Here is a 27,400-nt window from a genome sequence, read left to right on the forward strand (position 1 = left end):
CAGAGGAAGCTTGGAGGTCCATCCTGGCGTCTCCATGACCCCAACCTTGGGTCTATAATTAAAGGCACTTTTCCTTCCTTCATTCATCCACAGGAAATGCATCAACTTCCTTTTCCTCCCTGTTATTATCCAGATTCTAGTTATTTCCCACCCCCCCCCCCCCCGTTTTCACACGGAGCCTTGAGCGGGAAGGATCCTGACCCTAGATACAGAGGCCATGCCTGGCTTACTGTCGCAACTGATGTTGTCAGCAATGCCCTTGGACGGTTTTAACTCTGTTGGGAGCAGGAAAGGGAAAAAAATAAATAAATCCAGAGTTCCATCAGCAAAACTGTTCTACAGTTCAACAGAGGAATGATGGAGTCTGTCATCTGCACCTCCATAACTGTCTGGTTTGGCTCTGCATCCCAACAAGACGGACACGGACTTCAGAGGATCAGTAGAACGGCAGAAAAAAACAATGGCTACCAACCTGCCTTCCATGGAGGACCTGTCTACTGCACGAGTCAAAAAGAGGGCTGGGAAAATATCTACAGATCCCTCGCATCCTGGACATCAACTCTTTCAACTCCTACCCTCAAAACGACACTATAGAGCACCGCACACCAGAACAACTAGACACAAGGACAGTTTTTCCCCCATGCCACCACTCTGCTAAACAACTAATTCCCTCAACACTGTCAAACTATTCACTAAGTCTGCATTACTATTAGTATTAATCTTCTCATCATTCCTATCACCCATCTCCTCCCACTTATGACTGCATGACTGTAACTTTGCTGCTTACATCCTTACGATTTATATTGTTTCCTAGTATGATTTGATTGCTTATTTGTACCCTATGACTATCATTAAGTGTTGTACCTTATGATTCTTGACGAATGTATCTTGTCTTTTTATGTACACTGAGAGCCTATGCACCAAAGACAAATTCCTTGTGTGTCCAATCACACTTGGCCAATAAAGAAGTCAAGTCAAAAGTCAAGTCAAAAGTCAAGTCAAAAGTCAAGTCAAGTCAAGTCAAAAGTCAAGTCAAAAGTCAAGTCAAGTCAAGTCAAAAGTCAAGTCAAAAGTCAAGTCAAGGGAAAAGTCAAGTCAAAAGTCAAGTCAAAAGTCAAGTCAAGTCAAAAGTCAAGTCAAAAGTCAAGTCAAGTCAAGTCAAGTCAAGTCAAGTCAAGTCAAGTCAAGTCAAGTCAAGTCAAGTCAAGTCAAGTCTATTCTATTCTATTCTATTCTATTCTATTCTATTCTATTCTATTCTATTCTATTCTATTCTATTCTATTCTATTCAGCTTCTCTGAGCCTTGATGAAGCTGAAAAACAGGAACTGGCCAGCAGGCATGGAAAAGTCAAGGGGGCTACCGTGGAGCCCCCAAACCGGGTCTGTTGAGGCGATGTTGGGCCGGGCTTCTAACATCCACCCAAATGTGCTAGTTTGGCATCCTGTTATTTTGGGACAGGAAGTCCAGGAGAAGGACCCGGTTGGGCTTCAGATGGGGTCCTTGTGGGTCAAGAGATTTCTCTCCAGATCAGGGGTCTCCAACCTTGGCAACTTTACAGCTTGTGGACTTCAACTCCCAGAATTCCTCAGCCAGCATGCTTGTGGACTTCAACTCCCAGAATTCCTCAGCCAGCATGCTTGTGGACTTCAACTCCCAGAATTCCTCAGCCAGCATGCTTGTGGACTTCAACTCCCAGAATTCCTCAGCCAGCATGCTTGTGGACTTCAACTCCCAGAATTCCTCAGCCAGCATGCTTGTGGACTTCAACTCCCAGAATTCCTCAGCCAGCATGCTGGCTGAGGAATTCTGGGAGTTGAAGTCCACAAGCCGTAAAGTTGCCAAGGTTGGAGACCCCTGCTCCAGACTGAATTTTCACCCCTGCTTGGAAAACGGTGCCCCCCCCCTCCCCAAGACCCATAAATGTGAGGTCACTCTCAATTACTCCAAGCTGGGAAGACCTTCCCTTTCGGGCACCACCCAAGAGTTGGTGTTGGGGGGGGCCATGCGGAAGGGGTCCCCAGCACCCCCTTTGCCACAGCACAGCCTGAGTATCAGCTCAACACAGGCTCAGCTTGTTCGGGATCCAGCCCAGCTGTGGCTGCTTTGTTGCTCGCTCAGCAGCATCAAAGGCCGGTTGGAAAAATCAGAATATTTCTCCCTATTTTTTTCTAGTCCTGCCTGGAATGAGCCGGGCAGGGAGAGCGCTGCCCGGGGCTTCTGCCCACTGCTTCCATGTCTGCCCACCGTCGCTTTTGCCCGCAGGCTTCGCGGCTGGTTGCAAGAGGGAGGAGGAGGAGAAGGAGGAGGAAGACAGAGGAGGAGGAAGAGGAGGAAGGCAGATGAAGAGAAGGAGGAGGAAGGCGGAGGGTAGAGGAGGAAGAGAGAGGAGGAAGGCAGAGAAAGGCAGAGGAAGAGGAGGAGGAGGAAGAGGGTGGAGGAGGAAGAGAGAGAAGGAGGAAGAGAGGGAAGGAGGAAGAAGACGGACCAGACCGTGGTGAAATCCAATTTCTTTTTACTACCGGTTCTGTGGGCGTGGTGGGCGTGGCAAGGGAAAGGATACTGCAAAATCTCCATTCCCACCCCGCTCCAGGGGGAAGGATGCTGCAAAATCCCCATTCCCTCTCCACTCCTGGGGGGAAGGATCCTGCAAAACCTCCATTCCCACCCAACTCTGGGGCCAGCCAGAGGTGGCATTTTGCCAAACTGCTCAAAATTTCCGCTACGGGTTCTCCCGAACCTGTCAGAACCTGCTGGATTTCACCCCTGGCCCCCGCCCAGAATGGGACACTTTTTTTTTTTTTTTTTTGGTCCCATCAAAGGAGTCTTCTGATCGGGTTGCCAACTATAGGGGGGAAGGGGTGCCCATCTCCGTTTCAAGGCCAGCGCTGTCCGAAGACATTTCCGCGGTCACGTGGCCAGCAGGATATCACAAAGCGCCGTTCCCTTCCCACCGAAGTGGTACCTATTTATCTACTCGCATTTGCATGCTTTCGAACTGCTTAGGGGGGCGGGGGCGGGCAGGAGCCTGAGCAAACTCACCCCATTATCCAGGAGCCATTACAAAGCATCCTGAACCTACAGAACTCCCTGCAACTAGATGTTGCTTTTAAAAAAAAATAGGGCGCTGATTCCTCCAGGTCTATACTACAGCTGGATTCAGGTAGCGAGACACGCCATAATTCTCATTTCTTGATTTGTTTTGGTTGGTGGCTTGTTCCATAAACTGAGATGCAAGATTCTGGGCAATTCTACCTTCAACCTAGCTTCAACCTAGCGCTGCATTCACACCCAACAATACTCATCCAGAGTTAATTATTATTATTATTATTTATTATTATTATTAATTTAATTTGTATACTGCCCTTCTCCCAAAAGGGACTCAGGGCGGTGAACAGCCAAAATTAAAAAAAACATACAAATGCAAAAGTTAAGATAATTAAAAGAATTAAATTGAATCCCCATTCATAACTCCCGCCCGCAGGTTGCATTCCTGCAACACGTTGGCCTGGCACGTGTCGGGGCTCGCTCGGGGTTCGACGGGTCGTGAGAACGGGGTTTGGGCAAGGCAGCCTCGCTCCGACGACCCCAGCTGCAAAGAAACCACGGCTTGTCCCTTACTCAAAGTGGAGCCTCCCCCTTCAGGAGCACCCTACCTGCCAGGTCAGGGCGGAGGAGGAAGGAGGGGGAAAAAGCTCGCCTCTTACCTGCGGGAGGCGAATTGCAGCCCAGCGCGGGTCCAGGTGCCGCTGCCCGGCCGCGGGAGGAAGAGGAGGAGGAGGAGGAGGAGGAGGAGGCAGCAGAGCCTCGGCCAAAGAGGGGCGCGCAGAGCCGGGCAGGGAGAGCGCTGCCCGGGGCTTCTGCCCACTGCTTCCATGTCTGCCCACCGTCGCTTTTGCCCGCAGGCTTCGCGGCTGGTTGCAAGAGGGAGGAGGAGGAGGAGGAGGAGGAGGAGGTCAGAGGAAGAGGAGGAAAACGGAGGGAGGAGGAGGAGGAGGAGGAGGAAGAGGAGGAAGGCAGATGAAGAGAAGGAGGAGGAAGGCGGAGGGTAGAGAGAGGAGGAAGGCAGAGGAAGGCAGAGGAAGAGGAGGAGGAGGAAGAGGGTAGAGGAGGAAGAGAAGGAGGAAGAGAGAGAAGGAGGAAGAAGACGGAGGAAGACAGAGGAGGAGGAGGAAGAGGAGGAAGGCAGATGAAGAGGAGGAGGAGGAGGAAGGCGGAGGGTAGAGGAGGAAGGCAGAGAAAGGCAGAGGAAGAGGAGGAGGAGGAAGAGGGTGGAGGAGGAAGAGAGAGAAGGAGGAAGAGAGAGAAGGAGGAAGAAGACGGAGGTAGACAGAGGAGGAGGAAGAGGAGGAAGGCAGATGAAGACAAGGAGGAAGGCGGAGGGTAGAGAGAGGAGGAAGGCAGAGGAAGAGGAGGAGGAGGAAGGTAGAGAGAGGAGGAAGGCAGAAAAAGGTAGAGGAAAGAGGAGGAAGGCAGATGAAGAGAAGGAGGAAGGCAGAGGAGGAAGAGAGAGGAGGAAGGCAGAAAGGGCAAAAGAAAGAGGAGGAAGCGAAGGAGAAGGAGGAGAAGGAGGGTAGAGGAGGAAGAGAGAGAAGGAGGAGGAAGGCGGAGGAGGAGGACGACGACGACGAGGAGGAAGGCAGATGGAGAGAAGGAAGGAAGGAAGGAAGGAAGGAAGGCAGAGGAGGAAGAAGAAGAGGGGATCCACTCCCCGCGCCCCGAAGTTGGTCGGGCTCAATCCGGGCTTCCCCCCCGCAGGAGGGGCGCGTGCTGACGAGCGCGGAACCCCCACTTGAGAGCAAGACGAAAGGGGAGGGGCGGCCGGCAGCCCCACCCACCTACTCCCCCCCCCGCCCGCCTGCAGCTGGGCTGGGTTCGGCTCAGGTCGCTGGCCCTGCCCGACTCCCGCTTGCAAGGGCGGCTCCCCGCGCAACCGGGGACGGGGCTTTCCGAGGTGGAGGGTGGGGGGTCTTTGCCTTGGATGCGCCCTCCTCCCCCCTCCTGACTTTCCCACTCCAGGGGAAGGATACTGCAAAATCCCCATTCCCTCCCCGCTCCAGAGAAAGGATACTGTAAAATCACCATTCCCTCCCTACTCCAAGGGAAGGATACTGTAAAATCTCCTTTCCCTCCCCACTCCAGGGGAAGGATACTGCAAAATCCCTGTTCCCTCCCCGCTCCAGGGGAAGGATACTGTAAAATATCCATTCCCACCCTGCTCCAAGGGAAGGATACTGTAAAATCTCCTTTCCCTCCCCGCTCCAGGGGAAGGATACTGTAAAATATCCATTCCCACCCTGCTCCAAGGGAAGGATACTGTAAAATCTCCTTTCCCTCCCCACTCCAAGGGAAGGATACTGCAAAATCCCTGTTCCCTCCCCGCTCCAGGGGAAGGATACTGTAAAATATCCATTCCCACCCTGCTCCAAGGGAAGGATACTGTAAAATCTCCTTTCCCTCCCCGCTCCAGGGGAAGGATACTGTAAAATATCCATTCCCACCCTGCTCCAAGGGAAGGATACTGTAAAATCTCCTTTCCCTCCCCACTCCAGGGGAAGGATACTGTAAAATCTCCATTCCCTCCCCACTGCAGGGGAAGGATACTGTAAAATCCCCATTCCCTCCCCACTCCAGGGGAAGGATACTGCAAAATCCCCGTTCCCTCCCCGCTCCAGGGTAAGGATACTGTAAAATATCCATTCCCACCCCGCTCCAAGGGAAGGATATTGTAAAATCTCCTTTCCCTCCCCACTCCAGGGGAAGGATACTGTGAAATCTCCATTCCCTCCCCGCTCCAGGCGAAGGATACTGTAAAATCACCATTCCCTCCCCACTCCAGGGGAAGGATACTGCAAAATCCCTATTCCCACCCCACTCCAGGGGAAGGATACTGTAAAATCACCATTCCCTCCCCACTCCAGGGAAAGGATACTGTAAAATCTCCATTCCCTCCCCACTCCACGGGAAGGATACTGCAAAATCACCATTCCCTCCCCGCTCCAGGCGAAGGATACTGCAAAATCCCCATTCCCTCCCCACTCCAGGCGAAGGATACTGTGCTGGCTGGGGAATTCTGGGAGTTGAAGTCCACAAGTCTTAAAGCTGCCAAGTTTGAAGACCTCTGAGTGAGGGCTTTGGGGCCAGCCTTTTGGGGAGGGGATTCAGAGAGACCCCCTGCCTCACAGGAGGCATCAGGCCCAGGCAGAGAAAGTCTCCTGGACTGCCATCTGTCAGAAATGGTGTAGGGTCTCCTGCTTGGCCGTGGTGGGGGGAGGTTGGGGTTGGTCTAGATGACCTACAAGGTCCCTTCCCCAACTCTTGTTAATATGAATCCCACCAACCGGAGAAACGCGTTGAAATGATTCTTCCCCAAAGCAGAAATTGGGAACTTTTATCCCAAGTGGAGGTTTTGGAGGCTGATTTGGGGAGATCCGCTGATCATTGACTGCCGTTTCGGAGTTCAGCCGCGCACCAAGAGCTTCCAACAGATTGTAAATCTGTTATCGATCTACTCCCCCTACCTGAATTCCTTCAGAGACCCTCCAGATCTCACCTGGATTTTCAACTTGCGACTGGGGTGGTGATCAACAGCGCCCTCTGGTGATCCGGGCTGGGTTGGCATCCTAGGAACTGCCAGAACTCCAGAAAGTAACTTTTTCCAGCTTTTATTAAAAAGCATCGGCTGTTTAGTAAGGGGATCATTATAAAACATTGAATAAAAATGCTACCAGGCTTCTTCAGGAGCTAAGCTATATCTAAGGACGAAGTCCTGAAAGTTACGTCTGCCAGCGGGGCGCAGATCCGTGCCCCCTGGTGCGGATCCCCGAAGGATCTTACGGGGACCAGAATATACAATTCCATTATTTAATGGGATGCCCCAGCGTGATTTTATTATTTATTTATTAGTTCGATTTATATGCCGCCCTTCTCCGGAGACTCAGGGCAGCTTACAATGTGTTAAGCAATAGCCTCCATACTTTTTGTATATACCTGCTTAGTAGGGCTTTTGGCCCCCCCAAGCAGTGTTTGTTTGTTTATTTTATTTATTTATTTATTATTTATTTATTTATTTATTGGTTCAATTTATATGCCGCCCTTCTCCGGAGACTCAGGGCACCTTACAATGCGTTAAGCAATAGCCTCCATACTTTTGTATATACCTGCTTAGTAGGGCTTTCGGCCCCCCCCAAGCAGTGTTTATTTATTTATTTATTATTTATTTATTTATTGGTTCGATTTATATGCCGCCCTTCTCCGGAGACTCAGGGCGGCTTACAATGCGTTAAGCAAAAGCCTTCATCCTTTTTGTATATACCTGCTTAGTAGGGCTTTCGGACCCCCCCCCCCCAAGCGGGGATAAGTGATAAGACGTAAACAAAATAGTGGACTAAAAATAAAATAAAATAAATAAAAATAGTGGACTAAATATCTTTTAAGACATTTTTAGCCTAACGGAGTAAATAACTCTTCAAGTAGAACTTTTAATAAGTTTGTTATGTTATTCAGGGCACCACGACTGTTTTTAATGTATTCTATTCTTGATACCCGTGTTATAGAAATATATTTTTACAGAACGGAAGTAAACACGGGGGAAATGAAATGTGTACATTCTTGCTTGAGGGGGTCCGGGTGGTCTTTCCTACATGTTAATGTATCGAGTGTGATAGTGTTGTCGATATGTTGCTTAAGAGTTGGTTTAACGTAGCGTAATAAAAGTTTTTGTTCTACAATGCAACGAAACAAGTGGTTTCCGGCACGCTTTGCCATTATTCTGGAAAATATTCTGAGCAGGGAAGCACAAATAGTGTGGATCAGTGGTGCAATTCAATTTTTTTTTTACTACCGGTTCTTTGGGTGTGGCTTGGTGGGCGTGGCAGGGGAAGGATACGGCAAAATCTCCATTCCCATCCCACTCCAGGGGGAAGGGTACTGCAAAATCCCCATTCCTTCCCCACTCCTGGAGGAAGGATACTACAAAATCTCCATTCCCTCCCCGCTCCTGGGGGAAGGATACTGCAAAATCCCCATTCCCTCCCCACTCCAGGGGAAGGATACTACAAAATCCCCATTCCCTCCCCACTCCAGGGGAAGGATACTACAAAATCTCCATTCCCTCTCTGCTCCTGGGGGAAGGATACTGCAAAATCCCCATTCCTTCCCCACTCCAGGGGAAGGATACTACAAAATCTCCATTCCCACCCCACTCCTGGAGGAAGGATATTACAAAATCTCCATTCCCTCCCCGCTCCAGGGGAAGGATACTACAAAATCTCCATTCCCTCTCCGCTCCTGGGGGAAGGATACTGCAAAATCCCCATTCCTACCCCACTCCTAGAGGAAGGATACTGCAAAATCACCATTCCCTCCCCACTCCTGGAGGAAGGATATTGTAAAATCTCCATTCCCACCCCACTCCAGGGGAAGGATACTGCAAAATCCCCATTCCCTCCCCACTGCTGGGGGAAGGATATTGCAAAATCCCCATTCCCTCCCCACTCTTGGAGGAAGGATATTGCAAAATCTCCATTCCCTCCCTACTGCTGGGGGAAGGATATTGCAAAATCTCCATTCCCACCCCACTCTGGGGGCCAGCCAGAGGTGGCATTTGCCGGTTCTCCGAACTGCTCAAAATTTCCGCTACCGGTTCGTCAGAACCTGCTGGATTTCACCCCTGGCGTGGATGTTATTTGCATGCTGTCAAACGCTCAGGAGACCAAAGAGTAGCTGTGTACTGTCAATCAAGGAGATCTCACAAGGTTCAGGTGGGAAATCAAAAAAAAAAAAAATAGATTTTTATTAACCTACCGAAACTTGCTTGTCCCTAGAAAAATTAAACGAATTGGTTCACCCAACAGGTAAAAGATTCTGAACCAAAGCAGATCCCACCCATCTAATCTTAGACACAAGGTTACATTAAAAGGCAGACCCTGCGAGGGTCCAGCCAGTAGGGGGAAAGACCCCCATGAGGAATTAAACCAAGCACTTGCTGGAACAACACAAGACCTACTACAAATACGTCACGAGCTGCTGAAAAGTAACACGGGATTAGCACAAATCTTCACGACGACGGGATAGGTAAGGGTCAATTTCCTCTAGACTCTGGATTACCAAACAAACGCACAGGGCCAAGAAAACAGCCCGAAGAAGACACACAACAGCTGAAACTTAGGTGGCGAAGTCAGGCAGCTGGCTGGACATCACGCCCGAGGCGGACGCTCACTTCTTCCTGCCCCCTCTCTCTTTGAGAGCCAGGTGGATCACTGAACCGCTGCTCATGTTGTAGTAAGCCAAGGAGTTGGAATCTTTGATGAAGATGCCCTGAAAGACACAAGACCACAAGTTTCAAGACCAAAGGCTGCAGCAGTGATGGAGGTTGTGGCCCGTCAGCGGCCTGTGCGGCTGGTAGCTAATTCAGACGGCGAGGAGGCTGGTGTGGTGCTGCGCCAGCGGAAAAAAAAAAAAAAGATTTGGAGTTGGCATTCACAGCCAGGAACGGAAAGTAATTCAAGCTGAGAAGCAAGTTGAAGAGGAAGCAAGGGGGGGAAAAAAAGTTCATTTATAAGCGATTCTGTGTTGGGAAGTCTACGGCAACATGCGGGGGTGGGCTGCTGGGGGTTCGGCAGATTCTGTGCAGTTCAGAGAACCCACAAATCCCACCCCTGGCTGGCCCCGCCCCACCCCTCCCAGGAGTCCCCACGCGGCCTATTTTAGATGCAGGTAAGTGCAGGGCACGCATGGAGGCTCGGGGAGGGTTAAAAACAGGCCTACCTTAAGTTCGGGTAGGGTCTCCGGAGCCTGGGGAGGCTGTTCTCGCCATCCCAGAGGCTCGAGAAAAGCCTCCGGAGCCTGGGGAGGGCAAAAACGCCACCCTTCCCATGGTGCAGGTGGCTGACTAGGCCAAATTTTGGAAGCCCACCCCTGGGCTGGAGTAAAGAAGAAAAGGAGGACCTACAGTTGAATTACGGCATCCGAGGAAGCCGGAGGGTTCCATTTCCAAGGCTGGAGGATGACTCACCTCGTACTGGAGCTTCTGTTTCCCAGCAGGCATGCCGGTGGCCTCGTGAATCTTCACCTTGATAACAGAAACCTGCGGGCCGAAGAAGACAGGCCCCTCTTTAGGAGAACGTGGTGCAGCAGCAGGGAAGGATCAAAAAAGCCCCCAGTATTCTTTTTTTTTTTTTTTTTTTAATTTGATTTATATGCCGCCCTTCTCCGGAGACTCAGGGCGGCTTACAATGCGTTAAGCAATAGCCTTCATACTTTTTTATATTTTATACAAAGTCAGCTTATTGCCCCCACAAACTGGGTCCTCAATTTACCTACCGTAGAAAGGATGGAAGGCTGAGTCAACCTTGAGCCTTGGCGAGATTCGAACCTGCAGTAATTGCAGGCAGCTGGTCTTAATAACCAGCTTAATAACAGGGTGCCTTAAACCCCTGTACTACCAAGGCTCTTCATGGTATTCTGCCATGATGGGCAGTTAAGAAACACCCAGATGTGAGGGTAAGAGAGGGAGGAAGAGAGAAGAAAGGAAGGGGAAGTACGGAGGAGAAGAGGAGGAGGGGAAGAGAAAGTAAGGAGGAAAGAAAAGAGAAGAGGTGGTAGGTTGGAGGAGAAAGATTGCTGTAGAATAAAGACGACAAAATGGAAGAAAGGCAACCCCGAACAAATATAAAGAATGAATTGTTTAAAGAATAAAAGAGAACAAATGTGAATAAATAGCAATCATTAGAATTTAAGGGCAAATAAAGATGTTGTTTATGTAAGCAAGCATAGAAATATTGAGACATGATAAAAGAAAAGGGGAAAAAAAAAGATTTGGGCAAAAACTGTAATTGAGTAAAATGCATTTGAGTTTGATGAATTGTGTAAGATAAGATATGGCCAGATGTGGGTAAATCTTGGGGGGGACGGACCAATAAATAATAATAATAATAAAAAAGAAACATCCAGATGAGCGTGACTGTGTTTCAAACACAGGAACTCCTTGACTTATAAACCATTCATTTTGTGGCCATTCGGAAGTTACGTCAGTTTGGGGCTTCTCCAGGACTCGGGATCGAGCTGGGGCCAGAAATAACCAGGTTTATTTAAGAAACCCGTGATCGTCCAGGTCAGAGTGTTTTTGTGCTATTTGCAAGAGTAGGGACTACAACTCTCAGAATCCCTCCACTTATGGACACAATTGAGCCCAAACATTTCTGACGTCGTAACTTTGAATGGCCCTCAAAGGAACTGGTCTCTCTACCTGTACGATGGCGGCCAATCTACCTACCTGGTCGGAGAGCGGGAGAGTGAAGACCAGGACTTGGCCACTCAGCTTCCATTCCGTTTTGTCCTGCATGTTGGGGACTTGGACTTTGACGGTGACTGGACCCTGGTGGAGCAGAGATGAGAATTATTTTATTGTATAATGAATAATCATTATTATTATTTTATAATTAAGAAAAAAATGATTGAAATTTGAGTTTTAAATGTAATGACGGCCCTTTCTGGGCTGTTCCACTCTGTAAAAATTCCACTGACGACTGTCTCGACTTATGACCAAAATTGTGGGCTCGGTTAAAAGTCGTAAGTGTCAGGTTTCGAGGTCGTCTCAAATAAATTGCATTTCAAACAAAGTCTTTGATGAAAAACTCCCATTTATTAAGCACGACATTCTAACTCCGACTCCATCGCAGCCAACACTGACTTCCAGACCCAAAACCCTCCCTTTCTGTTCCCCACTCCTCTGCACTCACTGGCCATCTTCCAAGTCACTCTACCCCTAATCTACTGCTCCAGCTCAAAGGAATTTCCCCCCTCCCATCCCATCTCCTAGGGGATATTATCTCCAGGGAAAATAAGCAGGTGAAAAGTCAAACGTCCCTTTCCAGACGCCTCCGCTCCTCCTTCTTATGTCAGCACTAGAGTAAATGCAGCTTGAAGTGCTGACAATAAGTCTAGGACTAACTGAATAGAACTTCTAAAGGAGTTTCTGAAGCTTGGCCCGTTTAAGAAACCTGGATGTCAACCCGGAAGCTGGCCTGACTGAGGCCATTTTGAGACTTCAGCGCTGACACACTTGAGAAGAGGGACAGGGAGGAGGGAAGAGAGATGTAATCCCTATTTTGTGACCTTCTGGCAAACGAAGCCAGATGGACTCAACAACCGTGCTCCAAACTTAACTGTTAATTCACTTAACAGCTGTGGCAAGCAAGGTCGTAAGATGGGACAAAGTGCTCTTAACTGTCTCGCTTTAGCTATGGACATTTCGGGCTCCATTTTGGTCACAAGCCGAGGAGTGCCTGTATGGCATGAAAGGCATACAAGCACCGTATGCCTTTAAAGGCATACAGTAAGATCAGCCCGGCCCAAATCTTCCACATGAAGGTGCTTTTTTTTTTAGCCTGCTGGCCAAATTTTCCCTCTGGTCAGAGAGAGGCGGCTTTCCAAGAGTCATTCCGAGCTTCATCACTGGAGGCTTTCGAGAAGAGACTGGACAGAAATGGTGTCGGGTCTCCTGCTTGGGCAGGGGGTTGGACTAGATAACCTACAAGGTCCCTTCCCACTTTGTTAATCTTTAATCAAAGCGTCCTCGGAGATGCCCAATGCTTGGGTGAGGGGGGTTGGACTAGATGACCTACAAGGTCCCATCCAAAGCAGAACTCCGCACCTTGTTTCTGCGTAGAAACTCTTCCTCTGGCATCAGGCTTTCTTCGGACTTGAGTTTCTTGGAAGCCGGCTCATCGTCCATGGGGGGTGGAGGGTGAACCTGAGACACGGGGGATGGAGCCGAGACAGGTGCTACAGGTGGGGCTGGAACAAAGGCTGAAATAACAGAAACGCCGCTTTGGTAAGAAAACTGCAAAAGTGATATTCGGAAGGCGGTGGGGGTGGGAGTGGGGGAGCGAGGAGAAACAGGGCTGTACAACTTCCTCAAGCAGCAGGTGCCGAAGACGGCGTCAAAATGTTATTTCCACGTCAGAGTCAAGAATTAACAGTCGGGACCTTCCTTTGCCCGAGTCAATGGCTTCTTGCAAAAAAGCAGTCATCGAGACGCCGATGTTAAGCGCCCCGCTTCTTCGTCGGAGAGGGGCGACTGAATTTGGCAAATGCCGGGCTGCTTTTGCTGCATGCAACGATGCAGGGGCCCAGAGGCGCTTCCTAGCCGCAGGAATAACCACGGCGGCTCTTCGAAGGCGAGACCCATCGGACACCCGCTGCTTTGAAGGAGGAGAAGACACAAGAATAGGAGGAGAAAGAGGAAAGTAACCGGTCGTAACTCCAAAGCAAAAGGAAAAAAAAAAAAAAAGAAAGAAAAGAAAAAAAGCTGTGTTAAAAATCAGGTCAGTTCAGCTGAAAGCTCAAGGGAAGCCGGGCACTCTTCTCTTCCCCAAACACCCCACAAGCCAGACACCCCATCGGCCAAAAGTCTAGGGAGATTCTCAGCCATCCAGGTCATAGTTGTCCCACAGGTGTTTTTTTTTTTTCCAAAAGACAACTTGGGACTTTCTTCGGCTAGGAAACAGCCTGTTTCAGTTTCAGCACAGCCTGATTAGCACAAGCAGCTGATTGCTGATCGGAATGGGTGGAAAGTGGGGCGCGCGGAGGCCAAAAATGGGGCACGTGGAGGTGGCAATTGGCAATGGCAGCCTGAAACAGCTGATGGTCGGGAGGCCGATCCAACCAACAATCAGCTGCTTCTGCTAATCAGGCTGAGCTGAAGCTGAAACTGGCTGTTTGCTGCAATGAGGCAACTGGACAGCCAGGAGCCTAAACTTCAGTCCCTCTCAATAAAAAACGTGGGTTTTGCAGGAGAAACATGAAGGTTAAATAAGCCTCTAAGCCTCCATGAGATATCTTTGTCACAAAAGGGTGATGCCCTCCCGCACTTCCTGTGTGGCGTGTCCAGCGAGAGGATGCGCTGATCGGCTCTTTGCAACCTACGCTGCCGAGATATCTACCTGTCCTAAACTCTTAAGAGGGGACAGAGATCATTTTAAAGGACCGTATTTTTCGGGGTATAAGACGGTCGGGACAATAAGACGCACCTACGTCTTTCCTGGGGAGGAAAACAAGAAAAAAAAATCTGCTTCTACCTCTGCCTCCCAGCAATTTGCCTCCTTGCAGCAAACAGCCTGTTTCAGTTTCAGCACAGCCTGATTAGCACAAGCAGCTGATTGTTGATCGGAATGGGCTGAAAATGGGGCGCGCTGAGGCCGAAAACGGGGCACGTGGAGGCGGCAATAGGTGATCCCTGCAACAGCTGATGGTCGGGAGGCCGATCCAACTATCAGCTGCTTGTGCTAATCAGGCTGTGCTGAAGCTGAAACAGGCTTTTTGCTGCAACGAGGCAAATTGCTGGGAGGCAGAGGCCAAAGGGTGGGGGACGGCAGGTGGGCGGGGCTACATTTGGAGTATAAGACGCGCCCAAATTTTCAGCCTCTTTTATAAGGGGGGAAAAAGTGCATCTTATACTCCCAAAAACACAGTAATTAAATCCATTAAATGCAAATAAATCCAATTCCTTGCTCAAAGCGGGAATTCGAAGCCTTCGCATCTCATAGAGCTCTTCGGCTTCAATCTGAACACATCCCTTTTTGGCCACTGTGGCACATTATTGTGGTTGCGATCTTTACTTTTTTTTTTTTTTAAACCAAACAGCGCACTTTCCTACTTGTGTCTTTGACAAGCCAAACTTAACAGCTGCACAACAATTACAGCAATGCAATGCAGCTCAGTGAGTTTTATGTATTTATTATTTGGCATGTCCTCTACGATGGATCCCTCTGTTGTAGGAAGCCTCTGGCTCCCTCACAAGGTGGAGCTCCGGCACCCAACTCAACATGCAACCACACAACACCTTAGAAGAGCAGCAACAATCAGGCCAAGGAATCTACAGGGTCAGAAGTACTGACAGACAGACGGACAGACAGACATCAGTGAGGACTTGCCAGGGTTCCCCACTCCGGACAGACAAGAAGAAGTGAATGCATGCAGATCAGAGCTCAACTTGAAAAGGTTAGCGATTAGCTGAGATCACAGTGACATTTAAGAAGTTACCTGGACTGCCGACCGGTCCCTGTCTGTAGCCTATATTGTAACAATTAAATATCATTAGTCAAACAGCTTAGCTCAACTGCGGCCTATGATCATCAGAGAGAGCTGGCTTAGCTTTTTTCGTGTTTCAACCTGAAATGCAAATCCCAGTCCGTTAATTTACCCTGCACAAGGATGCTGCCAAACAGTATATATGCATTTATTTAACTGAATTCTAACGATTAGGGTGGGTAGTGTACATTCTTCCATACCAATGGAACATTCCCAGTCCCCCCCTCCACCCAAAGAAAAAGGAATAAGAAAGAGAATTAGGATGGTGGACTGGATAAGAATGACAAGGTGTGCTCATTTTTTTTTTTTGCAAAACAAGGTCTGCTGAGACCAAGGTTGGCAAATTCTGTCTTTATCCATCATCTCTTTCTACACTTTGGATAAAAGAATCATGTACAAAAATGACTTGTTGCCTGAATACAGTTCTTTATAAAAGCAACCCGAAGTTGCCAAGAAAGCAATTTAGGGAGAGAGCAAACATTCATTACAGCATCGCCTCTAAAGGAACAGAAGGTGACCGAACAATATCTGAATATAAATACTAAAGTAGTTCGGTTTTGTTTTTAATTACCTATTTGCCGATAGTAATCACAATTGGCTAGGTTTGTGCATCTCTACCATTTAAAAACACAATGCATACCCTATCAAGCCAGAATGTGGTTTGAGTCTGGCTTATGTTGTGGTCCGCCAGCAGCCTGCGGAGCTGGCACCGGAGTCGGACAGTGAGGAGGCTGGGGAGGAACATGGGCCAGTCCTGGAGTCTGGGGAAGGCTCGGATGAGGGCTCTGCGTCAGAGGCAGAGATGGGGCCGGGGCCATCTGGGAGCGATACACAGACTCCGGAGCCTCCAGAGTTGGACATTAGAGAGGCAGAGGAACAGGAGGAGCCTGTTCCTAGTGCGCGCATGCGCAGAGCTGCCAGAAGGCACGAACAGTTAAAGCAAAAGGGACGACTCGGGAGTAAGGCCTGGAGATGATTGGTCCCTCCCATAAGGCTTAAAAGAGGAGCAAAGGCACGTTGGCCCTTTGCAGGAAAGCAACGTTGTTAATTCAGTTCCCAGTCAGCATCTTTGTTTGATTCTGGACTCTGTGGGGCTTTGCCAAGTAGGTCTTTGGCAGCGTGTCAAGGGAGATAAAGGTTGGTGATTATCCTGAAGGACTTTTTGCAACTAATTTGAGATTCAGCTGTGAATGAACATAGTTCACAGCTGTTGCAATAAAAGAGGTTTTGGGGACTATTTGGGTGTTTTAATGACTCGGGAAACCGAAGTCACAACAGTTTATGCTTAATATTTTGCTTGAAAGTAGCCAGTAGGCGAATATTGGCCTCCTTCAGGATGAAGAATATTTTACTTTCAGCGCTTAACATTTTCTATTTTAACAACAACAACAAAAAATCTTACATGGAATTTTGTAACGTAATGGTTGAGCCTCAGCTTTCTTTAAAAAGCGACATTTAATGCTGTTGTTAAGGGCACGGCGGGAGGAGCTGTGAGCGTTGGGAAGGATGCACCTCCAGGGAAGTCCTGAGAGACCTTGGATTCTAAGGACCTTCTGTGTCCCCTACAGTGACGGCTAGGAAGAGGAGCACTGACCTGTGGGTACAATCATGGGCGGAGGCCGCGGGGCCATAATAGGCGGAGCTGAGGGTGGCATCGGCACGACATTAATCCGGGGGGCGTGGATGATTGGGGGCATTGGAGCGGCGATGACGGAACCTGGTGGCAAACGGACCACGGAAGTCATCGGCGGGCGAGGCATGACCGGAACTGCGCTGACGACGGTGGTGCGAATTGGAGGGGGCATCTGGAAGGCAAACCAGAGTCAAAGGGGAGCTGTGAGAAAGGGACCAGACCAGAAACGAGGGTATTTCTAATTTGACTTTGGAGCAGAGGCTGGGTCACCTTGGACGAGCCCTCCACCCAGAAGTTGTGGGGAAAATAGAACGAGGGAAGATTTACACAAGAAGGCAGGATATAAACCTAATCCTTCAAACATTTTGACTGCCGAGATGAAGTCGGTACAAGTAGTACTCGACTTACGACCGCAATTGAGCCCAAAATTTGGGTCGCTCAGTGAGACGTTTTGTTAAGCGGGTTTGGCTCCATTTTAAGACTTTTCTTGCCACGGTTGATAAAAAGTTAATAAGCCAGTGATTGATAAAATAAAAATAAGCCATTGCAGTTGCTAAATAACCCGGTTGTTAAGTGAATCTGGCTTCTGGGATCGCGTGACTCCCGGACATTGAGAATGTCATAAATAAGGAGTCAATTGCCAAGCTTCTGAATCTTGGTCACATGACTGTGGCCGTGTGAAAACCGGGGACAAGTCCCTTTTTTCAATGATGCTGTAACTGCGAACCGTCACTAAATGAACTGTTGTTAAGTCGAGGACTACCTGTGTCTACAGCAGGCGCGGAGGACTAAGGAGGGAAGGTTCTCAGGGAACAGGGCTTACCGAGGGAGGGCGGGGCACGGAGGCAATGGGCGGAGCACCGCTGGGGATGTTGGGGGCCGAGGACAGAGGCGGAGGCATCTCGTTGGGCTTGCTTGGCCCGATTTTCTCCTTGGTGTCGTCTTCTGGCACCAGCCCTTTGGCCTTGTGGATCGCCTCAATCTGCTCTTGCAGGGTTATGTTGGCCTGGGCTGCCTGTTGGGTCCTGGCCATGCTGCCCGAGTGGCCGTCCCAAGTCACCTGAAACACCACCGTGGAACAAGGGTCAAGCTCGGTCAGTATATATATATTCTGTATATATTTATAATCATCATTATCGTCTTCATTGAACAACCCTATCATTCCTTGCAGGGTGGAATCTGGGCAACTGAATGGAGCTAGCAGTGTTTTACTGGCCGGATGCCCTTCCTGTAGCCAGTATGGAGTTTTGTTCAGCAGATAAATTCTCACCGTGCCCAGAGAGAGAAATTATCCACCTCTACCTAGGATCGAATTCAGTGTCCTGATTGCGAGGTGAGAGCTTCACCTCTAGGCCACTGCACCACTCATTCTATATATATTTTATTTTATTTTTTATTTTATTTTATTTTGAATTTGTATACCGCCCTTCTCCCTGAGGACTCAGGGCGGTGAACAGCCAAATAAAAACATCAAATACAAATATTAAAATACAGTTAAAAATATATATATATAGATTTGGCCCCATATATATTTATACTGAGTGTAAATCCTTCCATTCCCCACCATCCCGTCAAGAGATGAAGAAGCTTCTCGGATGAGAAGGGAAACGTCTTCAAAGAAAAACCAGAAAAGCCCAGTTGCCTCCTGAAAAAGCACCTTTGGGACCTCTGGTTGCAAGCGAATGGCAGGCCAGGTGTGGAAGGGAAGAGCTTCTCTTGGCTGCCCTGCCAGGGACATACCTTTTCTTCAGGCTTCTGGATCTCTTCTTCACCAATTTTCTTGCCAATAGCCGTTTCTTCCACGCCAAAAATATCCGTACGGCGCTCAGCCAGCTGCTTCAAGCTGCTTTCGATATCCAGGCCTAAATGGACACGAATGAGGTTTCATTTTTTTTCAAGATGGGACACAATTCAAAGACCCTTGGGCATTCCCCAACTCCCAGAAAAGATTTATTTATTTATAATGTTTTAAGTTTTTTATAGCTTAAAAAAACATTACTGATAACATGCCCCGTTTCCCCCCCAAAATAAGACATCCCCTGATAATAAGCCCAATCGGGCTTTTGAGCGCATGGCAATAAGGCCAAGCGTTTATTTCAGGGTTCAAAAAAATATTAGACAGGGTCTTATTTTCGGGGAAACACGGTAGATTAAACATAAAATTACAGAAATAACACAATAGCACACATCATCAACGCAAGAACAAAAAAAATATATATCAATTATCTCTTAACAGGAGTCCATTCTGGGTCTTTTAAAGCCTTCCTAAATGCCACCAGGGCAGGAAAAATCCAGATCTTAGGAAGGATCTCATTCCAGAGGGCACCGTTCTTGCTCGGAAGCCAGAGTTTGTGAGTTCAAGTCCCGCCTTGGCTATGAAAACCAGCAGGATAACCTTGGGCCAGTCACTTTCTCTCCGCCTAACTCACAAGGTGGTTGTCGTTGGGGAGGAAAATAGGACAAGGAAGGGGTCCCCAGCAACCCTGGGATGCTGCATCCTTTGTAAATGCATGCTGAATTTTGATGATGTGGCCGCAGAGATGCTGTGACAGTTGCAAGTAAAACTGTGGCACAGTGGTTAGAATGCAGCATGGCAGGCTAACTCTGCCGACTGCCGGCAGTTCGATCCTGACTGGCTCAAGGTAGACTTTTCCTTCCGAGGTCAGTCAAATGAGGAGCCAGATTGTTGGGGGCCAGAGACCGACTCTGTAAACCGCTTAGAGAGGGCTGGAAAGCACTGTGAAGCGGTATATAAGTCTAAGTGCAATTGCTGTGGCTATAAGGATTGATTGTCAGTCCATTTTTTCCAGCATTGTAGTAACTGAACGGTTGCTAAACAGTCGTAAATTGAAGACTACCTGTAAAAGGTTCTTCGCTTTTTAAAAGTTCAACATATCCCAGGTGGCAGGTTTGCTAGAAATAAATTTACAAATGCTCTGAGCTGCTGCAGAGTAATCTAACTCACCAGTATTCCATTTTAATCGAATCCAAATTGCTATTTAAATGAGCACGTGACAGCTAGCGAGGAGATCCTGGCTGGACTCACCTGGGGCATACACTTCGTCATCCGTCTGCTTTTCTCGGAGAGAGCGATCTCTTTGTTCCAACCAGCGGGGATCCAGAAGGCCAATCCGCATGTGTTCCTGCATTTTGCTGGCAGGGATTTTCTCCCCGGTAATGGGGGAGACCAGATACTCGTCTGGAGCTGGGGTTGGGGGCAGAGGCTTGGAAGCTGGAGGGAGCAGAAAAGACACATGTTAACAAGGGTTTTTTTTCCCCCCTCGGCTGTGGAGATCAGAGTGTGCAAAATAAACCTCTCCAGGTAGGTTAGTCTTGCCTGGGGAATTCTGGGAGTTGAAGTCCACTCATCTTAAAGATATCGTTCAAGATGGCGGCGTGCGTAGACGCTGTATTTCTTTTTAATTTTTTTAAAATTTTCTTTTAATACAAGCATTCCATCTTTCATTAAACTGCGTGTCGTCTGAGTATAAAATTCTGTGTCTTAACAATTCAACTTACCACCATGTTCATTGCTTACATTCATTCTTATATTAATACTAGATAGTAATAATAATAAAATAACATAACCCTAACATTTCTCTTAACTTATCTGATTTTACAATACCTTACTCTTATATTTATTCTCTAACCATTGATAAAATAACTCCCATATATTACAGTAATCTGATTCTTCCTTTCCTTGAATTGAAAATGTTAAATCTATTCATTTCTGCACATTCTAATATTTTCTTAATCACATTCTCATCCGTAGGGATCTCTTCGCTTTTCCAGTTTTGTGCAAATACAAATTCTAGCTGCGGTTATTACATGAATACTCAAATATACATTGTCTTTACTATAAACTTCTGGTTAAGATCCCCAACAGGAATATTTCAGGTTTTTATGGTATGGGAAAAGTAGACAATGCAGTTTTGAGCTCCTGGTATCACAACTAGTCTGGGCAAAAACTAGTCTGCATCTGTAGGGAGTTGCAACCAATTTCATTGTATACATTTATTTATTTATTTATTTATTATATTTCTATACCACCTTTCTCCCGTAGGACTCAAGGCGGTGTACAGTCAAGAAAAATATAGACACAAATGATGTCTATACATGATGTACACAATGACAATATAGGTGGCCAAGGTTAAGAGACACTGATACAGGCTCTGGATTTCATCTTACCTTTCGGATCATAATCTTTCCGGACAATGACTTGATCTGGAGTAGGGGGCAGCGGTGGGGGCATCGGAGTTTCTGGAGGTGGAGGGACCTTCTGGCTGTCATCGTCGTCATCAGAACCCTTCAAGTGTTAAAAAAAAGAGGAGGAGGAAGAGGAGGGTGAGACGGCAGTAATTAATCTCCAATTGCTCCTGTCCACTTCCAAGCCCTGAAGATCATTCAATCCGATCATACCACCTCCCACCCACCCAAGTGTGAGATTTGGAGGAACCCATCAAACTGCAGACCCCCCCAATGGGGGTCTGTTTTCATCACTCACTTCGTCCATGTCCTGCACTTGGGTGTCCTGGTCCAGCTGGGAGGGAGCCTCGTCCGCCTTCTCTTGCTTGTCGTCTTCGTCGTCCGATTCTACCTCCATCTCCACCTCTTCGCTCTCCCCAAACTTCTCGTAACGTTCCTGGATCAGGATGCGAGCCCCGAGTTCCTCGGGAGTGGTTGGAGGAGGAAAATTTCCTTCAAGAGAAAGGAGGGGTGGGAAAAAAATTCTTGTTAATTGTCACGAAGTGGATCACAGGGAGACGTCCGGCCTACCTTTGAATTATAATTCAAATCAGGATCTAAAAGTAAATCTTCTTTGCAAGCTAATCAACTTCGGTTTGGAAAGCGGGGGGGAGGGGGGCTTGACTGCTGTGAATCAACTATGATCTTGGTACCCTAATTTATTCTGCAATTCCCCTCCCTGTTCAAAAGCCGGCTGGGACCGAAGGGGGAAACTATGCTGGAGGACCACATCCCGAAGTCTTCATGTCTGATTTCTCCTTCCTGATATCCGTAGTGGTTCCTGGCTGCACGGAGCCTCTGGAAAAACAGATGACGCTTTTGAAATCAATGAGGGAATGAACCTTGTTCCGAGGGCTGGAAATCCACCGTTTCCACCACCACGAAATCGTGCCAGTCGATCTGGGCGTAAGCCACCCGCTCGCGCTCCTTCTCCTCCTCTTCCTTCTTCCGCTCACGCTCCTGGAATTTGGCCCACTCGACTCTGTAGCACGCCTGCCGACGACACCAACAATGGGAAACAGAGAGCCCTTATGAGGAGAGGCCATAGAAAAACCACCTTCCTTTTTTACAGGATTTGGGAAAGTTCCCCTTTTTCGTTAAATTCAGGAATCCTTTGGAAGAGACCGAATTATATTTCTAAGTCAGCATGAGGCAGCCTGGGCTTTTTTGCCAAACCCTCCCTTGGTCAAAAACAATGAAAATAAAAAGAGTATTTCAATTTGTTGGCATTTTGAGGCAAGAAATAATGGAAACAGCAGGGTAGATTTTAAATAGGTAAAAAGAAAGAAACTCCAAGCGTCCCCAAAAATTATCAGAAAATGGGAGGGGGGGAGGGAAACCCTGCCCCTGTCCACAAACACCCCCATTTTGTACCAAAATCCAGATTTACTCAATCCTTCCCACCGAAACCCACGTGAATGTTGCACCCAACTAGAAAACAATACCCAGTCTGATTAAAGTTCTTATCTGGGACAGAAGATTTTAAGGATCTAAATATTACAAGCAAATTATACAAGAAAGAAGGAAAGAAAGAAAGAAAGAAAGAAAGAAAGAAAGAAAGAAAGAAAAGAAAAGAAAGAAAAGAAAGAAAGAAAGAAAAGAAAGAAAGAAAGAAAAGAAAGAAAGAAAGAAAGGAAAAGAAAGAAAAGAGAGAAAGAAAAAGAAAAAGAAAAAAGAAAAAGAAAGAGAAAAAGAAAAAAGAAAGAGAGAAAAAACGAGAAAGAAAGGAAAGAAGGAAAGAAAGAAAAAGATAGAAAAAAAGAAGGAAGGAAGGAAAGAAAGAAAGAAGAAAAATTCCTTAGTCACCTGATCTAAGACTTCTTTTGGATTTTCAGCTTCCTTCTTCAATTTTATAATGAGGCCCTTTGGTGGGATCAAGATCTGTAAAAACACATCCTTTTAATATGTAAGATTTCTCAGGAAACCAATTCTACTTCTCCAGTACTTTTTTGGGTAGAAAAACAACCTTTGTAAACCCTCCCCTTGCGTCCAAAGAGCATGATCTTCACCTTGGTGTACTGTTCCACCAGTTTGGTGAAGTAATTGAAGAGGCTGTGCTGCGGACGCAGGAAGTCGAACTGATAGTTCCTCTGTTCCTTCTGCATCAGCTGGGTCAGGAACTGCCGGCCGTTGCGAGCCACGAATTGGGCAGTCAATTTCACCACGTCCAGGTCAAAAGCCGAGATGGAGGGAGGGTCTGCAATGAACTCAAATTCTGGTGGGGGCTCCTTGGGAATCACCGTTTCCTGAATCACCTGGGCCTGGACCTGCAGAGGAAAGAGGCACAGAACTCCGATTCTCTCTCCACTCCACCCATTTTATTTAATTTTTTTATTTTATTATTGATTATTCGTTAAGGTTAAGTTGCTAAGAAAGCTGCTCGGTTTCTACTGTCAGGCCTGGAAGACATCTTTGGCCTTGGGCCTTCAGGCCTGTCACATTTACTGCTGTGGGAAACTGGGAGGGGGGAGATTGTATGGAGCAGGGGAGATATGTAGTCAAAATAACATTCCTTTCTCAGGGAGTCAAGGACATCTTGCCCTGCACATGGAGGGCTGGAACTGGGAGGCATCCTCAGTTAGGACAGTGCTTTGATTGGACCATGTGATGGACATGTGGGTGCTGGGCAGGGACTTGGACTTTCCTTTGGGTGGGGAAAACCTGGAAGGGTTTAGATTTGGGTTTTCCCAGATGTGCCATCTCTAATAAAATAGAACTTTTGAGGACCTTCAAGCCTCGGAGTCTTCTTTCGTTGGAGGTGTTACTTGGAACCCTGACATTTACATTGTAGAAGCGACTGAGTTGTTTTCAGCGACATAATAAAACATTCAAAACAGACAATGGTGGGGTTAACGATGAAGTTAAAACTTGCAAAGTAGAAGCGGAATTCAAAGTTAAAAATTCAAAAGGCTAAGAAGTTGACAAGGCAGAAATCTCAAGCCATCAGCCATCCCTAAAACTGTGTCCTGCTCTAAGGCCTCCCATGCTTATTGGCAGAACCAGGTTTTTACACTCTGCTGGGAAACCAGAGGGCTGGAGCCTTGCCTCACCTCCGAGGATAACATGTTCCAAAGGGTGGGGGCAACGGCAAAGATCCCACCAGTTGGAATTTCTTCACCGACAGGATATGCAGTGTGCCCTCCCTGCTTGATGCCAAGCTATTTCTCAAGGATAAGGAAAAGAAATTGCTGGACGAAGGACGTTCATCCATTTCTGGCTTATTTTTAGCAATATCTTCCCAGGAGATGAGAAAGTCAAGAGAAGCTATAAACTTTTTTAATCTTGGCCTTATGTGTAGAATCACAAAGGGAGGAAGGAGCTGCACAAAAAGACGAAGCCCAGAGAGGAGATATTTTTACCTTTTGGGGAAGCTGCTGCTGAGCACTTTGCTGGGCCTGCATAACCTTCGGAATGGCCGCGGAGGGCTCCTGCGCCTTTCCTTCCTTGAACTCGTTGACCTTGTGGCGGTAGTAGGCATGGTAAGGGTCATTGGGGTTCAGGAAATTAAATTTGGGGTTGTTTATTTCATTCTGGCGGATCCGAGCTTCAAACTCCGGGCCGTTTCTGGAAAATGGTTAAGAGGAGAAATCAAAACCAAACCAAACCAAACTGTTGCTCAGAAACCATGACAGACACCCCAGCATCTCTCTCAAAGCAAGACATGTCAAATTCAAAAGATTCCAAGCCACAAAATCACTGAACTATTCTGAGCCTGAAAAGCTTGCATCTCGGCATGGGAGATAGATGGGAGACAGTTTCCAGACACTTCCAGAATAGTCTGCACAGCATCAGAAAGTTTTTCTGTGCCTAATCAGACATTCTGATCTTAAGGGAAGGCAGCCCGAGTTCAAAATCAGAAATTATTTCAAGGGATCACGATCAGAAAGCAACTTGTACCACTGGGGAGTTCTTAGCGCATGATATCTGGATGGCCTCTATCTCTCTGGTACAGGGGTCGGCAACCCACGGCTCTGGAGCCGCATGTGGCTCTTTCATCCCTCTGCTGCGGCTCCCTGTCGCCTGTCAGCTCCACAATTGATAGGGCTTTCGGTTAGGACAGGTAGAGAAAAAAGGATGCCGTGCTAGGAGACAACTATGGTAGGGAAACTAGATTTCTGGTCAACAGAGGAAAAAAGGACGCTACGCTAGGAGCGGCTTTATGGTGGGGGAACCGGACTTCTGGTCGGCTCTAGAATTGAACAGGGGGATTCCGGTTAGGACCTTTGTGGCTTTTTGAGTGTTTAAAGTTGCCGACCCCTGTTCTGGTGTTTTGTAGGGCTCTGAAGACCTGGCTTTTCCAGGCCTTTCGCAAGTGTAGGATTGTTTCAACGTTTGCGATCTGATTCTTGTCATCCTTACCATCTTTTAGCTATTGTATTTTTCCTTTGTTTTTACCCTGAGCTACCCAGAATTGTTGGGAGTTGGGCGACGTACAAATCTAATAAATAATAATAAGCCCAGTTCAATCCGACAGAGGCTGCCCCAAAGCCTCTCTGCTTGTGTGCCGCAAACGGAATTTAGTTCACGAGCTTCATCCAAGCTTTCTCACCTAGCCACAAAGCTGGCTGTCTTGTCCACGATATTCCTAACCTCCGGTGGCGGATATATAATTCCCACAACTGGTTTGGCAGGTGTAGTTTCTTCCTTCTGCGGTTCATCTTCTGGCTGCATGGAGACATCGAGAAGGCATCATTTAGGCTTTCAGAATCAAAATCATTGCACTTGTTAAATGTGTAACCCGGTCGTCAATGGCTTCCCCATTGACTTCGCTTGTCCGAAGGTCGCAAAAAGGGATCATGTGACCCCTTTATGACACTGCAACGGTCATAAATATAAGTCAGTTGCCAAGCATCTGAATTTTGATCAGGTGACAGTAGGGATGCTGCAATTGTCGTTAAGTGCGAAAAATGGTCCCAAGAAACCTAATTCAGTGCCATTGTAACTTTCTAAATGAACTGTTGTAAGTCAAGGACTACCTATATTTCTGTTCAAGAGGGGCAACAACCACAGTTCTGATATCCCAAGGGTAGGGGTGGGGGCTGGGGCAAATATTTAAATATTAAAATATTTTGGATGATTTAAAATATAAAAATATTTTTGGATGGTTTAAAATTTTACAATATTTTCGGTTTAAAATTTTACAATAGTTTCGATTTTAAATTTTAAAAAAATATTTTCCATTTGAAATTTTAAAATATTTTCAATTTGAAATTTAAAAAATATTTTGGATGATTTAAAATTTTGCGATACTTTTGATTTAAAATTTAAAAAGTATTTTCCATTTGAAATTTTAAAATATTTTCCATTTGAAAGTTAAATAATATTTTGGAGGATTTAAAATTTTGCGATACTTTTGATTTAAAATTTAAAAAGTATTTTCCATTTGAAATTTTAAAATATTTTCCATTTGAAATTTAAAAAATATTTTGGAGGATTTAAAATTTTGCGATAGCTTTGATTTAAAATTTAAAAAAATATTTTCAATCTGAAATCTAAAAATATTTTCAATTTGAAATTTAAAAAAAAATATTTTCAATGTAAACATTTTTTAAAGCATCCTGGTTAGGTTTCCTGCCCTTTTAATGGGCCCTTGGCTTCATTTCCTATCCCAAACTGGCTGGGGACCATGGGATTTGCAGCCCCACCTATGGGAGGGCGGAGCTACAGCAAGAGCTGTGTTCAGCCCCTTCCCCCACTACAACTCCCAGCACACCCCGCGCCTCTCGCTAAGCACTCTGGGAGAAAGCCTCGCTCTCCCCCCCCCGCTCCCTTCTGAGAGGCCTCAAGCGCGGAGCGACAACGGAGTGGGGGGGGGAGAGTCCTCATTCCCGAAGACGAAAGCCGCGAAATACCTGCTTGGGTTCCGGAGGGGCTGGTTGAGCGGGCGCCATCGCCTGCACCGGTCCGGCCGGCATGACGCTCCTTCTCCGTGGCGCTACCGAAAGCTCCGCGCAAAAAAAAACCAAAAAACGGTTCTGTAAACCTCGGCTCTAAAATGGCGGCCGCAGCCAGAATGCGCGCGCACAAAGGGAGTGCGAAGAGGGCGGAGCCTATAGGAAGGAGCGGCGCCTGCGCACCCCACCGAAGCGGCGCTGTTTACGTCACTCCCTCAGACGGTCGGGGTGGGATGGGGAGGACCTTGGAGCCAGCGTTCCAAAGGGGCGGGGGCCTCGGGCCCGCGCGTGCGCCGATGGGGGAGAGAGGCTTCCCGCGGTTGCCATGGCAGCGGAAGCCTGCGCGGCGCCTGGCGAGAGCCGGCGGCTGGGGCTGCTTATTCGGCAAGTGGGTCTTTCCTTCTCCCCCCCCCTCAACCCCCGTGGCCCCCTCCCCAGTTTTTCCTTGGGAGGGGTCTCTGGGAGGCAAGGAACCCATAAGTCTGGGCTGCTCTGGCAGGGCTGGGGGTGATGGGTGTTGTTCTGCGGCATTGGGG

At 47.6% G+C, this 27,400-nt stretch overlaps 2 protein-coding genes across 2 annotated transcripts in view; both read right to left on the reverse strand.

Annotated features, from left to right (window-relative positions):
• EMID1 (EMI domain containing 1) overlaps nucleotides 1-3,876 on the reverse strand; it is a 34,931-nt gene extending 31,055 nt beyond the window's left edge. The window contains 1 exon segment of the mRNA XM_070951091.1: nucleotides 3,707-3,876. Coding sequence (XP_070807192.1) covers nucleotides 3,707-3,876 — 170 coding nt within the window.
• A 4,880-nt stretch (nucleotides 3,877-8,756) lies between these two features.
• Nucleotides 8,757-26,967, reverse strand: LOC139321799 (splicing factor 3A subunit 1). Its single transcript, XM_070950684.1, has 17 exons — nucleotides 26,823-26,967; nucleotides 25,520-25,635; nucleotides 24,330-24,534; nucleotides 22,980-23,237; nucleotides 22,777-22,851; nucleotides 21,813-21,963; nucleotides 21,230-21,423; nucleotides 20,914-21,031; nucleotides 19,772-19,957; nucleotides 18,466-18,587; nucleotides 17,549-17,785; nucleotides 16,687-16,897; nucleotides 15,045-15,074; nucleotides 12,655-12,809; nucleotides 11,275-11,376; nucleotides 10,015-10,086; nucleotides 8,757-9,317 (listed from the first exon to the last, which is right to left on the reverse strand). The coding sequence occupies exons 1-17, from the start codon at nucleotides 26,883-26,885 to the stop codon at nucleotides 9,216-9,218; spliced, it is 2,397 nt and encodes a 798-aa protein (XP_070806785.1). The 5' UTR covers nucleotides 26,886-26,967; the 3' UTR covers nucleotides 8,757-9,215.
• Nucleotides 26,968-27,400: the final 433 nt, after the last annotated feature.

This window comes from Pituophis catenifer, unplaced genomic scaffold, assembly GCF_029215685.1.
Source record: "Pituophis catenifer annectens isolate HBS135680 unplaced genomic scaffold, rPitCat1.0.hap2 SCAF_10, whole genome shotgun sequence".
Taxonomy (NCBI): Eukaryota; Metazoa; Chordata; class Lepidosauria; order Squamata; family Colubridae; genus Pituophis; species Pituophis catenifer.

Coding starts and splice junctions, on each gene's coding strand:
- LOC139321799 (XM_070950684.1), bottom strand. CDS start 26,885: ATGCCGGCCGGACCGGTGCAGGCGATGGCGCCCGCTCAACCAGCCCCT. Junction 19,958..20,913: donor GAAAGATTATGATCCGAAAG/GTAAGATGAAAT, acceptor TGCTCCCTCCAG/CTTCCAAGCCTCTGCCCCCA. Junction 17,786..18,465: donor TCCAGAAGCCTGAAGAAAAG/GTATGTCCCTGG, acceptor GTGGTGTTTCAG/GTGACTTGGGACGGCCACTC.